Source organism: Triticum dicoccoides, chromosome 5A, assembly GCF_002162155.2.
Source record: "Triticum dicoccoides isolate Atlit2015 ecotype Zavitan chromosome 5A, WEW_v2.0, whole genome shotgun sequence".
Taxonomy (NCBI): Eukaryota; Viridiplantae; Streptophyta; class Magnoliopsida; order Poales; family Poaceae; genus Triticum; species Triticum dicoccoides.
Window position 1 is genome coordinate 693,321,466 of NC_041388.1, and position 10,051 is coordinate 693,331,516.

Here is a 10,051-nt window from a genome sequence, read left to right on the forward strand (position 1 = left end):
TAGTGATTGAATTAGTTTGTGTGATGATATTGATAGCATTGATGCTGGAAGCAACTACCATCAAGGGAAAGCCCCAAAAACTTTGATATTCTTAGCTTGCTAATTAAGTCTGGAAGCAGCTACCATCAAGGGAACAAGCTAAAGGCCAAAAACTTTCATATTGGTAGCTTGCCAATTAAAACTGGAAGCAGGTACCATCGAAGGAACAAGCTAAAGCCCGAAAACTTTGATATTGGTAGCTTGCCAATTAAGACCGGAAGCAACTAGCATTAGTTTGCGCAGTTCTATTCTTAGCTTGCCAATTGTGTTTGGATTAATTATGGCTAAAGATTATCTTACCAATTTTTGGTCATGACCAAAAAAATTATCCTTGTTTGGATGGTTGCCAAAAAAATTGGCATGCCCATGCCCCCTTTTGGCCATCTAGCTCATTTTTCTTGTCATTGGCCAAATCATGAGCAAGTAAAACCTTCAATAAAAGCTAGCCAATTTTTTAGTGCGGTGAACTTCAGTTCAAACAAAGCACACCCTAAACCCGCAAAACCTTCAGCACAGGCCACCCACGCACTACGGCACGCAACCTCATATCAGCTATGGGACTGGATGTGCTTAATCAAAGCAAAGCGAAGGATCTGTCATAAAAATTTGCAAGTCTGGGTCTACCCTCCTTTTCAGAAAGAAAAAGAAGAAGAAATTTGCAAGTCTTATCCAAACATATTACGTGCTTAATCAAAGCAAAGCAAAGGATCCATCATAGAAGCTTGCAAGTCTTATCAGAACATATTACCTTCCTTCAACTGGAGGATCCATAAAATATATTCATTCATTACCTAATTTTGCTTGTATATATATATTCGCACCATGGATTGTCATTGCTGCAGCCACAGCTGCAATTTCCATCCCATTGTTATTCCCATATATAATCTACTATTACTAGCCGTCAAACCGTCGGCAACCGTGCAGACTTAGTGCATCTAAGATGTCGTCACGCTCTACCTCCGCCATCATCGCCAGGGCGGTGAGCGGGCACCACTTGCTCAAGATCGACGGGCACTCGCAAACCAATAGTAGCGACATCAAATCCTGCACTTTCCATGTTGGAGGCCACGCCTGGCGCATCAAGTACTACCCCAACGGCCAAGGTTCAGATAATGCCAATTGCATATCTGTCTTCATTCAGCTTGCCAGTGTTAGCATGGACTTGCCGTTCAAGCCTGACAAGGGCATCTCAGCTCAATGTGTGCTCGGTTTACTGGACCGGGCTGGGAAGCCTGTGCCATCATATACCTTCACCTTCGATAGAAGTTTCACAACCCCTCAAGGAGAGTGGGGCTGGTACAAATTCATCACAAGGTCGGAATTAGAGAACTCAGGTTGCCTCAAGGACGACTGCTTCACTCTCAGGTGCGACATCACTGTCACAGAGCTGCGCGCCAGGGAAACAGAGGATCGTGATTTCACCGATCTCCTGTGGAAGGAGGGGGCAGATGTGGCCTTCCATGTGGGCGGCGAGACAATCGTCGCCCATCGATGGGTGCTGGCTGCCCGGTCTCCAATCTTGAAGGCAGCAGCAGAAGCAGAGCTCCTTGGCATGTCGGAAAGGGAGAAGAAGAAGAAGACGCCCATGGCCACCATAAGGATCGACGACATGGAGGCAAAAGTGTTTCCACAAGCACAGCGATAACCACGCTGGTGTTAGCGGAGCAGCACCACTCCCAGCGGCTCAAGGCGGCATGCATCGACTTCCTCATCTCTCCGAACAATATGAAAGTCGTCTTGGAAAATGGCGGTTTCAAACATTTACAGAGGAGCTGCCCCTCTGTTCTCATGGACCTTGTAGAAAGGACAAAAGCGGCCTGAGACTGGTAGAAGCAAAGGACACGGGGATCATGGTGATTGTGGTACCATTCTTCTATTTATCACTGCAGTGTTGGTCAATGTAACAAGTACTACTGGTGACAATCAAGTATGGCTCATGCTAATAATACACTAATGTGCATTCGTTTATGTTTGGAGTTGTAGCTGTATTTGCTATACAAGTATAATACTTATGATTTCTTTTAATGTCTATGCCAACACTTAGAAGACTGCCGGGTGGAAAGCCTAGCTCTAGCCTCCGTGGTGGCACCCTCCAGCGCCGCCATGGAAGCCCATGGCTCTTCTTCCTCGCCCTCTTCCGGCACCATCTCCGACAGCACAACACCCACCACCCCCAGACCTCCTATTCCATGCCAAGCTTTTCATCATCTTCCAGCTTTGCCTAGGCAAGGCGGGGCCTTGATTTCTAAAATTTTGTCCAGCGCAACCTTCACTTGATGGTCTCCATCCAATCTCATCCCAAACAATCACTGCCATATCTTCATCTTCTTCCACTCAAACTCTCTCATCTCGACTACACCTTAGTGGCTCCGCTGGTGAAGTTTCGCTTCGGTGGTCATGCTACTAGCTTGAGCTAATGAATACACCAGCTCAATCATGAAGCTGACACCTGATGCTTGTCTTAGATCCTTCAGCTCTTTAATTAAGTATATAGCAGTAGTAATCCTCCAGATCATGTCATGACAAAATATATTCATACCGGACTCGATGATATCCCACAAAAGCAATAAGTAATTTTCCGATTTGCGATGAAAATGAAAATAATTAAGCAGTTGACACCTTCATATTTTACAAATTGAATTACAATAATGTAAGAGTATAGCTATTGTACTACTAGCTTAAACTCTTCCATGTTGGTTCCACAAACAAGACGAAGAACAACATTTATCAACAGTTAAAGTGAACTTTGCATGTAATCATGTAAATACCCATGTAAATGGTGGGTGATCTGAGTAACCATATGAACAAATAACGTTCACCCTCCCGATCAACTGAGAAACTGGTATACTGGATGAAGAAACACATGGCATCGCATAATTGATTGGTTAAATCGGAATTATCATAGTGAGGCTTACAGGTGAGGTGGCTTTTTCTTCCAGGAAATGGTCCCTCACAATATTTGCCTCTTCAGGGAGACCATCTCTTGAAAGTGACCTTTTCTTTTCTTCCGGGAAATAGTCAGACTCGCAATCCACCGGTACCAACTAGTGAGTGTGGCACGTGACCTGTGGTTCTGCATTTGCTTGTTCTCACATCATGAGAATCTGACATCAGTCCTATTGTCATGGCTTGTATTGTCATGGCGCAGACATGACGCTGATTGATGACGGGTCATCTACAAAAGCAGAAGGCTTTATACTATCCATAAGGACTGGACAAAAAGTATCTTCTACCCAAAAAGTACATGATGGGATCCCACTGATAACAAACCTAAAACAGTTTACCAAGAGATGTTGCTCTACCCATCCAAATTATCATATCATTGATTGGCAAGAAAATAGCATCCATGTACCTGTGTTGTCAGTCTTATGTTTATGGCAGGCAAAAGGTCTCCATCATGTTAGAACCATCGCCCCCCTTTCTTGACAGATTTCAGCTCCATCACTAATCGTTCCCGCTGGGCCTCTACTTCTGCATACTCTAAGCTCATATTGAGTAACCGCTCCTTCATATCTCTTAGATCTCCTTCCAGCTGCAAAATCCTGTCCCCACCAGCAGATTGCTCCTCGGCAATGGGACTGTACAAGAAAATTATAAAATATGTGAAAATTCTGATCTTCTGAATATAGACAGCTGAAAATTAACAAATCAGCAATAAAAGATGATTTGCTATGATGTACGGGAGTCCTCTATAATTTTCCCTATAAAAAGATTTGCTAGGAGATGTGTCCTCTGCCATCATATACCTACAGTATGGACAATCCCTCAAGCCAATAAAATGAAATGATTTTCCACAAACAGTGGTAACCAACAGATTTCAAGGTTCTGTTAATACCAGTGTACAATCTAGCTTCAAGACATGATATTAAGCTTAAACACCGGTTCTCCAGCTAGTGATGTGTATAAAGTCATACCTAGTCAATTCACATGGTCCCAGTTCATATGAAGGAGCAGTTAAGATAGAGAAAGAGCTAAGAATATACTGCAATGCATAACAGATTGTAGAAGCTATTTCCTTGCCCGACTAATAAGCAATTGCATTCTGCAGTGCAAATAGTCAATTTTTTATTTAAAATTACATGGATATTTATATTACATTACAAGGAAAAAAAGAACTTTTGGGAGGGCTGTCACTTGTCAATGCTTGCTTAGACTGACTACCCATAACAAAAGAAAAGTGTAATAGCACGTATAACCATTCTATGCATAATGCTAACATTTAGGTTCAGGCTTCAGAGTGCAAGGGATACCTCTTTTGTTGAGCCCTGTACGTCCTATTTTCCTCCAAAGCCTCTGCAAGCTTAGTTTCCAGTATTTGAATCTTTGACTGAATATCTGTAGAATCTCCAATCTCCTGAAAATACAAGGAAATGCAAGGGGATGCCAAGACATTAGGAACATCAATACGGTGATTTTCTTTAATCATCACAATAAGTACTGTATATAGCTAACCTGCTTTCTAGTGAGATCCTCAATTTCCTGCTCAAGGGATTGTATCTTCCTCTGGTATTCGCTATTTGATCTTCTGATCCTACTAAGTTCGTTCTTTAACTCTGCTTCATGTACATGTGATGCTTCCGATGCTGATCGATCACTCTCCAATCTCACAAGCTTTGCTTGCATAGATATTCTGCTTCGTTTTTCTTCTTCACCATTGTCCAAAGTCTCTTGCATCTCAGAAACTTTATCTGTTAGCATCGCTTTCTGTGCCTTCAGTTCTTCACATTCCTCAGTCACAGACTCTAGCAGCGCCTTTAATTTTCCCTTTTCAAACTTAGCCTCGTCAAGGGAGCTTCTAAGTTTGGAAACTTCATCTTGAAGACTTGTTATTTTCTGGACCTGAAGTTTCAGGTCAGATATTTCTTCCATCATTTGCTGTCTCTCATAGTCACTGGCTTTAAGCTTTAACTCTAGTTCACCAGAAGACTTCCGTAACTCGTCTTCATTGGATTTAGCAGTTTCCATCAACTTCTTCATATGTTCTGCATCTGCTGTCAACATTTCCTCGCTCTGTTTGGATGCATTAAGAGAATCAACCAAACCTTTAATCTTGCTTTTGGACTCCTTGCGAAGGTCCTCCAGTTGAGACTCATAATGTCTCAACTGCGCACTGACATTTTCGAAATTAGCCTCAAGTTTGGCCTTTTCAGCTCGCAGGACAGAGACCTCCCGGATGGCATCTACTGTGGCATTTTCTCTCTCCTCGTGTGTGGAGGAGACCTGTGCAGTGAGGCTCACGACCTCCCTCTCAAGATTCTCTACCTCAAGAGTCTTTTCTTTCTCGATCTTATTTAACATGAAATGAGCACGGTTTATCTTTTCTTCTTGCTCTGTGTGCTCCTGGAATATACTCTCCAGTTCTGACAGCAATGATTGCTCTTTGGAAGATATGTCCTTCTGAAGAGAAGAAAGCTTTGCTTCTAGGAACTCAACTGTTTTACAAAAATCAAGGATCCTTTTTTTAGAGTTATCCAATTCCTGCTCTTGTTGCATAAAACGGCCATGCAATTCCAACTTCTGCTTCTTGAGATCTGCAGTCAGATTTTGAAGGGAACTGCACTCTTCAATAAGGTTCTCAACTGTAGATTGCAGATTAGAATTAGATCTTCTCAGAACTTCTGAATCGTCCTGTGCTTCCGACAGTTTTCTTTGCGTTTCTTGCTGTTTTTGTTTAAACTCAACCCTTTGAGTATCCATCTCTACTTGTTGTCGCTCTACTTTATCTTTGAGACTGATGACAAGGGATTTTGAGTCGTGCATCTGCAGCTCACTTGACTCCTTTTCATTTGTAATGTAAGATAATTGGGCTTCCAGTCCAGATATGCGTTCTGATAACTCTATATTTTCCTGTTCAAGCTCTGATATATGTAACTCTAGTTCTGCTTTGCAGCTCTCGAGTTCATTTATCTTTCTTTCAAGAACCTTATTAGCAGACACATGGGAATCTATGCTGCTAGAAAGCACCAAAATGTCTTGCTGCAATTCATCCAAGCATTTGGAAGTGATGCTACTTTCTTTAACTGATGCTGCCAAGCGTTCCTCTAACAGACTCTTCTCTGCCTGAATTTCAGACATCAAATTTTCCGTTTCGACTTTGTAGCGCCGCAAGTCATCATTTTCCTGCTGTTGTAGCTGGACTCTAGTCTTCAGTATATCTGTCTCAGATTCATTGTCCTCTAGATCTTCTCTAAATTGGTATCCTCTCGCACCACCAGTTTCACCACCTTCCAAGCCTTCAAGCTCCTCTCTCAGCTTAGATAACTCAAGATTTTTTTGTTCTAGTTCTTCTTGGCTTTTTCGGAACTTCTCTTCTAGCTCAAAGCCTTGAGACCTAAAACGTAGCAGCTTCAGCTCAAGGTCAGCACACTTCCTCTGTAACTCTTTGGCATTAGACACTGATGACTCGGTAAAACTGCCGTCATGCATCATTTCCTTATTTCTAAGTTCCTCTTCCAGTTCATATATTTGTGATGTAAGCTTTTCAATTTGCAATTCACTGTTGTTTGAAACACGAGAATCCTGCCCTTTCCCCACACTGCTTTCTTTCAGCTTATATATAAGCTCCAGATTTTCATCTGTTAGTTCAGAACAATCTTTCTCAAGTTCTTGTATTTTTACCCTTAGAGTTTCATTTTCTTTCTCCAATTCAAGATAAACGGTATCAGAACCTGCGGCACCTGCATTTTCAATACTGAGAAGGCGATCTAGTTTCTGCCTCAAAGTATTAATTTCATCTTCTTTCATTGACAGTTTCCTAGCCCATTCTGTGTCTTCTTTGACTAACAACCCATTCTTCAATACATCTGTATTAGTGACATCCTTGGCCTCAGAAATTTTAGATATCTCCGCTCTCTGTTCTTCTATGGTCTCTTCCAGTTCCTGAAGAATAGAAACAAGCTCTATATTTGCCTCTTGAGTGCTCTTCAGCTGTACCTGTAAGGTTGCATTTGATTCTTTTAGAAACTTCATCTCGTCTTCTACTTCCTTCTCCATGTTGATCCAGTCCCCACGTTTGGGGGTTACAGATTTTATTTGTCGTCTGCTTAACTCTGGCCGAAATGACTCTTGCCGAGATGACTCTTGCCGTGATGACTTCAATTCTTCAATTTCATGTCTGTATGAATCCCGCTCAGCATGTGCAGCAGACAGTTCAAGTGCTAGCTCAGTCTGTTGCTTTGATTTCTCAGAGCATTCCCTCTTCAGCGCCTCTAGATCAGCCTTCAATTTGCGAGAATGTCGTTCCCACATTTTTGCCTCATCACGGAGTTCTTCAATTGTTTCTTCAGCAGCTTCAAGAAGATCTTTAGATGAATCAGTTGTCCCCAAAGATGACTGAGCAATCCCATTTGAAAAGGATTTTGGAGTATTTCCTTGCAGCGTGTTTGGACCTGAAGCCCGGGAACTGAAAGATGAATTGTTTGATCTCAATCCTTCATCACCACGGCCAGCGCTAACATAGGAACTACCTGAATCCTGCCTTCCGACATACAATCCACCATTAGTGTTGTCTATCGGAGACAAATTTGTTCTATCTTGGGTACTATCTCCAGAATTGGAGCTCCGGTGAGACCCTGAAGCTGAGAAACTCATTTCCTGAAGGGAAAAAAGGAGACACCCATTATTTACACATAATACTCTGACAGGGCATTACATAAAAAAATCATGATTGTGAATTTAAACAAATAAAATACAATTTATATACATGTGGAGCCACAGCTTGATGCAAGACTAATGAGTACTTAAAATAAACAATGCTAGAAAGATCAAAAATAAACTTAAGACATAATGCGATGATCAAGGGCAAATAGGCAAATGAACATTTGAAGTCTGCTATTAGCTGCAGAAAAGAGAAGATTCATGGATTGGAAGTATGTAACTGCTGTTGGAACATGGGGTGTTTACTTCCAACTATCCTAGAGTAGTTAGACTGCAAACAGATGGAACAACAGCATGGAAAAGAGAAGAACTTGGATCTGTAATCGAATATTCTTGTGATATTTAACCAGTTATACTGACAATAAGAGACATATTTCTCGATATCTGTAGGCACCAGAAACAGTCAAATGACAAGCTAGCTTGACTTTCCTGAAGAGTGGTATCATCAGTGTGGGAAGATGTGTCTAAATGATCAAGAATCAAGTTATTATTACTAAAATAAAATTCAAAAGGTGCAAATAAATTAATAGAAACATAACTCAAAGCATGCATTGCACGCTCGTTAAAGGAAACACTGTTCTGAAAAAATGAACTTAGGATGGAGAGCATTGTTCTGAATATCAGCATACCCTGTTTCCAGGTTCATCTTGATAAGTGCCCCCTAAAGGAGTTCCTGACGAAGAACGGACACTCCTGTTGGCCGTATTATCAGAGCCATCTGATTTGTTATCCATGTCGTCATTTATTAGACAATGGTCACTGATACGAGGAGGCATGTCCCTTGAAGATCTCACACCACTGTATAGATATGCCAAGGTTATAATAGAGTATCAACACTTGCAGACAGCAAAAACAATGGGAGAGCAATATAAAGAGATTGCAGGGTCTTCAGTGTGAAGTGTGCACATTGGAGCTATAAATGGGAACTAAGGAAAGAGTAAAACTCAAGTTGAATTAGTTACCCCAACTTAGGCTTTGTGCCAAGAGATTGAACCTTAAGCTGCAAACGAGAAGCAACCAATGTCACCATAAGCAGAATAAATGAAAAAGCATAAAAACTAAGAGTTGAGTGAGTTGACACCATTTTCAGGTTACAGGACCATATACACGAGCGCCCAAAAAATCTTTAAAAAGGAAACGGTTGCACGGTACTCGCTTACCTGCAAAACTGTTCCCGAGTTGCATCTCTTCAACGGCATAGAGATAGCAGTTGGGTCCGCCAAATTCAGAAAGTTGGACAGGTTTAGGAAAATTTCGCCAAGAATACCAGTTCTTATTGATCCCTGCAACAAGGGATTGAATTGTTCAGCAAAACAAATACTAGTCCACAAATATCCATACATCCATACCAGTGAGATTGAAAAACAAAGGTGGCTAGATAGAACATGGTAGTACGCTATGAATACTCATACGTACCACAGAAACAACAATCTTGTATTGGCACTCATCAAACTCTTTTGACACTGCGTCTCGAGAAAACCATATCGGTTCTGATATGGAATCGGGCCATTGGCAGATTCCACTGCGGGCAGCCGCTTTACTGGATTTGGCGATGGTTTTCCCGGTATCCACGGAGACTATCGAAAGGAACATCCTGTCCGATACTGCAGGGACCTGTAGAATACAAGTCAGATCGATCAGAGTCGTCGAAAAAACAGTAAATACACCTAGCGCGTGTACCACAGGAAATAAGCCTGGCACCCTGAGCATACTGAAACTGAAGTTGAATGCTGTTTCCCACAAAAATAAAAATCGTAAGACAGGTTCACTGGCATTTCTTCCGGAAACCTGCCCTTAGAGAAATGGAACACCATGCTGCAGTAATCTACTCCTATCTATTAATAGGAGATTCTCAGAATAACTGTGAAACACCAACCAGAAAGGAGAATACCGTGCTTTTTATTCTTCTAGAAAAACTAGAAAGAGGCAATTGCCAGTGGAAAGTTGCCCGTGCAGCGCTGGTTTGATCTGTGACATGGTGGTCCAATTCCAAATGTCACACGCGCACGCGCACACACACACGCGCGCGCGCGCGCGCACACACACACACAGAGAGAGGTAGGCTTGGATTGGGGGATCATCATAATGGCCAGATCACGCAGCAACCATTAAACACAGGTTACTAGTAGTGGCTAGGTTAGGTCAGGTGTGTGACACAGCTAGCTAGCTAGAAATGAAATCTCTACATAGGCGGGCGTAGTATGGTGAGTATGGCTTGATCTAGCTAAATAGTAGTCGTAGATCAAGCAGAGGAGCAACGCGATTGGCAGTTCCGGAACGCGCGCGCGATCTCCCCAATGCCGCCACCGCCGCTCGAATCGACAGCGGGCGGAGGTGCTAGTGGTAGTAAGCTAAG

The 10,051-nt window shown here is 42.2% G+C and overlaps 1 protein-coding gene and 1 pseudogene across 1 annotated transcript; one reads left to right on the plus strand and one right to left on the minus strand.

The window, feature by feature from the left end:
• The window catches only part of LOC119304234, a 20,917-nt pseudogene extending 19,125 nt beyond the window's left edge, over nt 1–1,792 (plus strand).
• An 829-nt stretch (nt 1,793–2,621) lies between these two features.
• Nucleotides 2,622–9,304, minus strand: LOC119304233 (myosin-10-like). The gene is made up of 8 exons (XM_037581403.1): nt 9,112–9,304; nt 8,856–8,978; nt 8,658–8,695; nt 8,325–8,493; nt 4,492–7,632; nt 4,290–4,393; nt 3,392–3,617; nt 2,622–3,214 (listed from the first exon to the last, which is right to left on the minus strand). Exons 1-7 carry the CDS (start codon nt 9,286–9,288, stop codon nt 3,440–3,442), a joined length of 3,930 nt encoding a protein of 1,309 aa, XP_037437300.1. The 5' UTR covers nt 9,289–9,304; the 3' UTR covers nt 2,622–3,214; nt 3,392–3,439.
• Nucleotides 9,305–10,051: the final 747 nt, after the last annotated feature.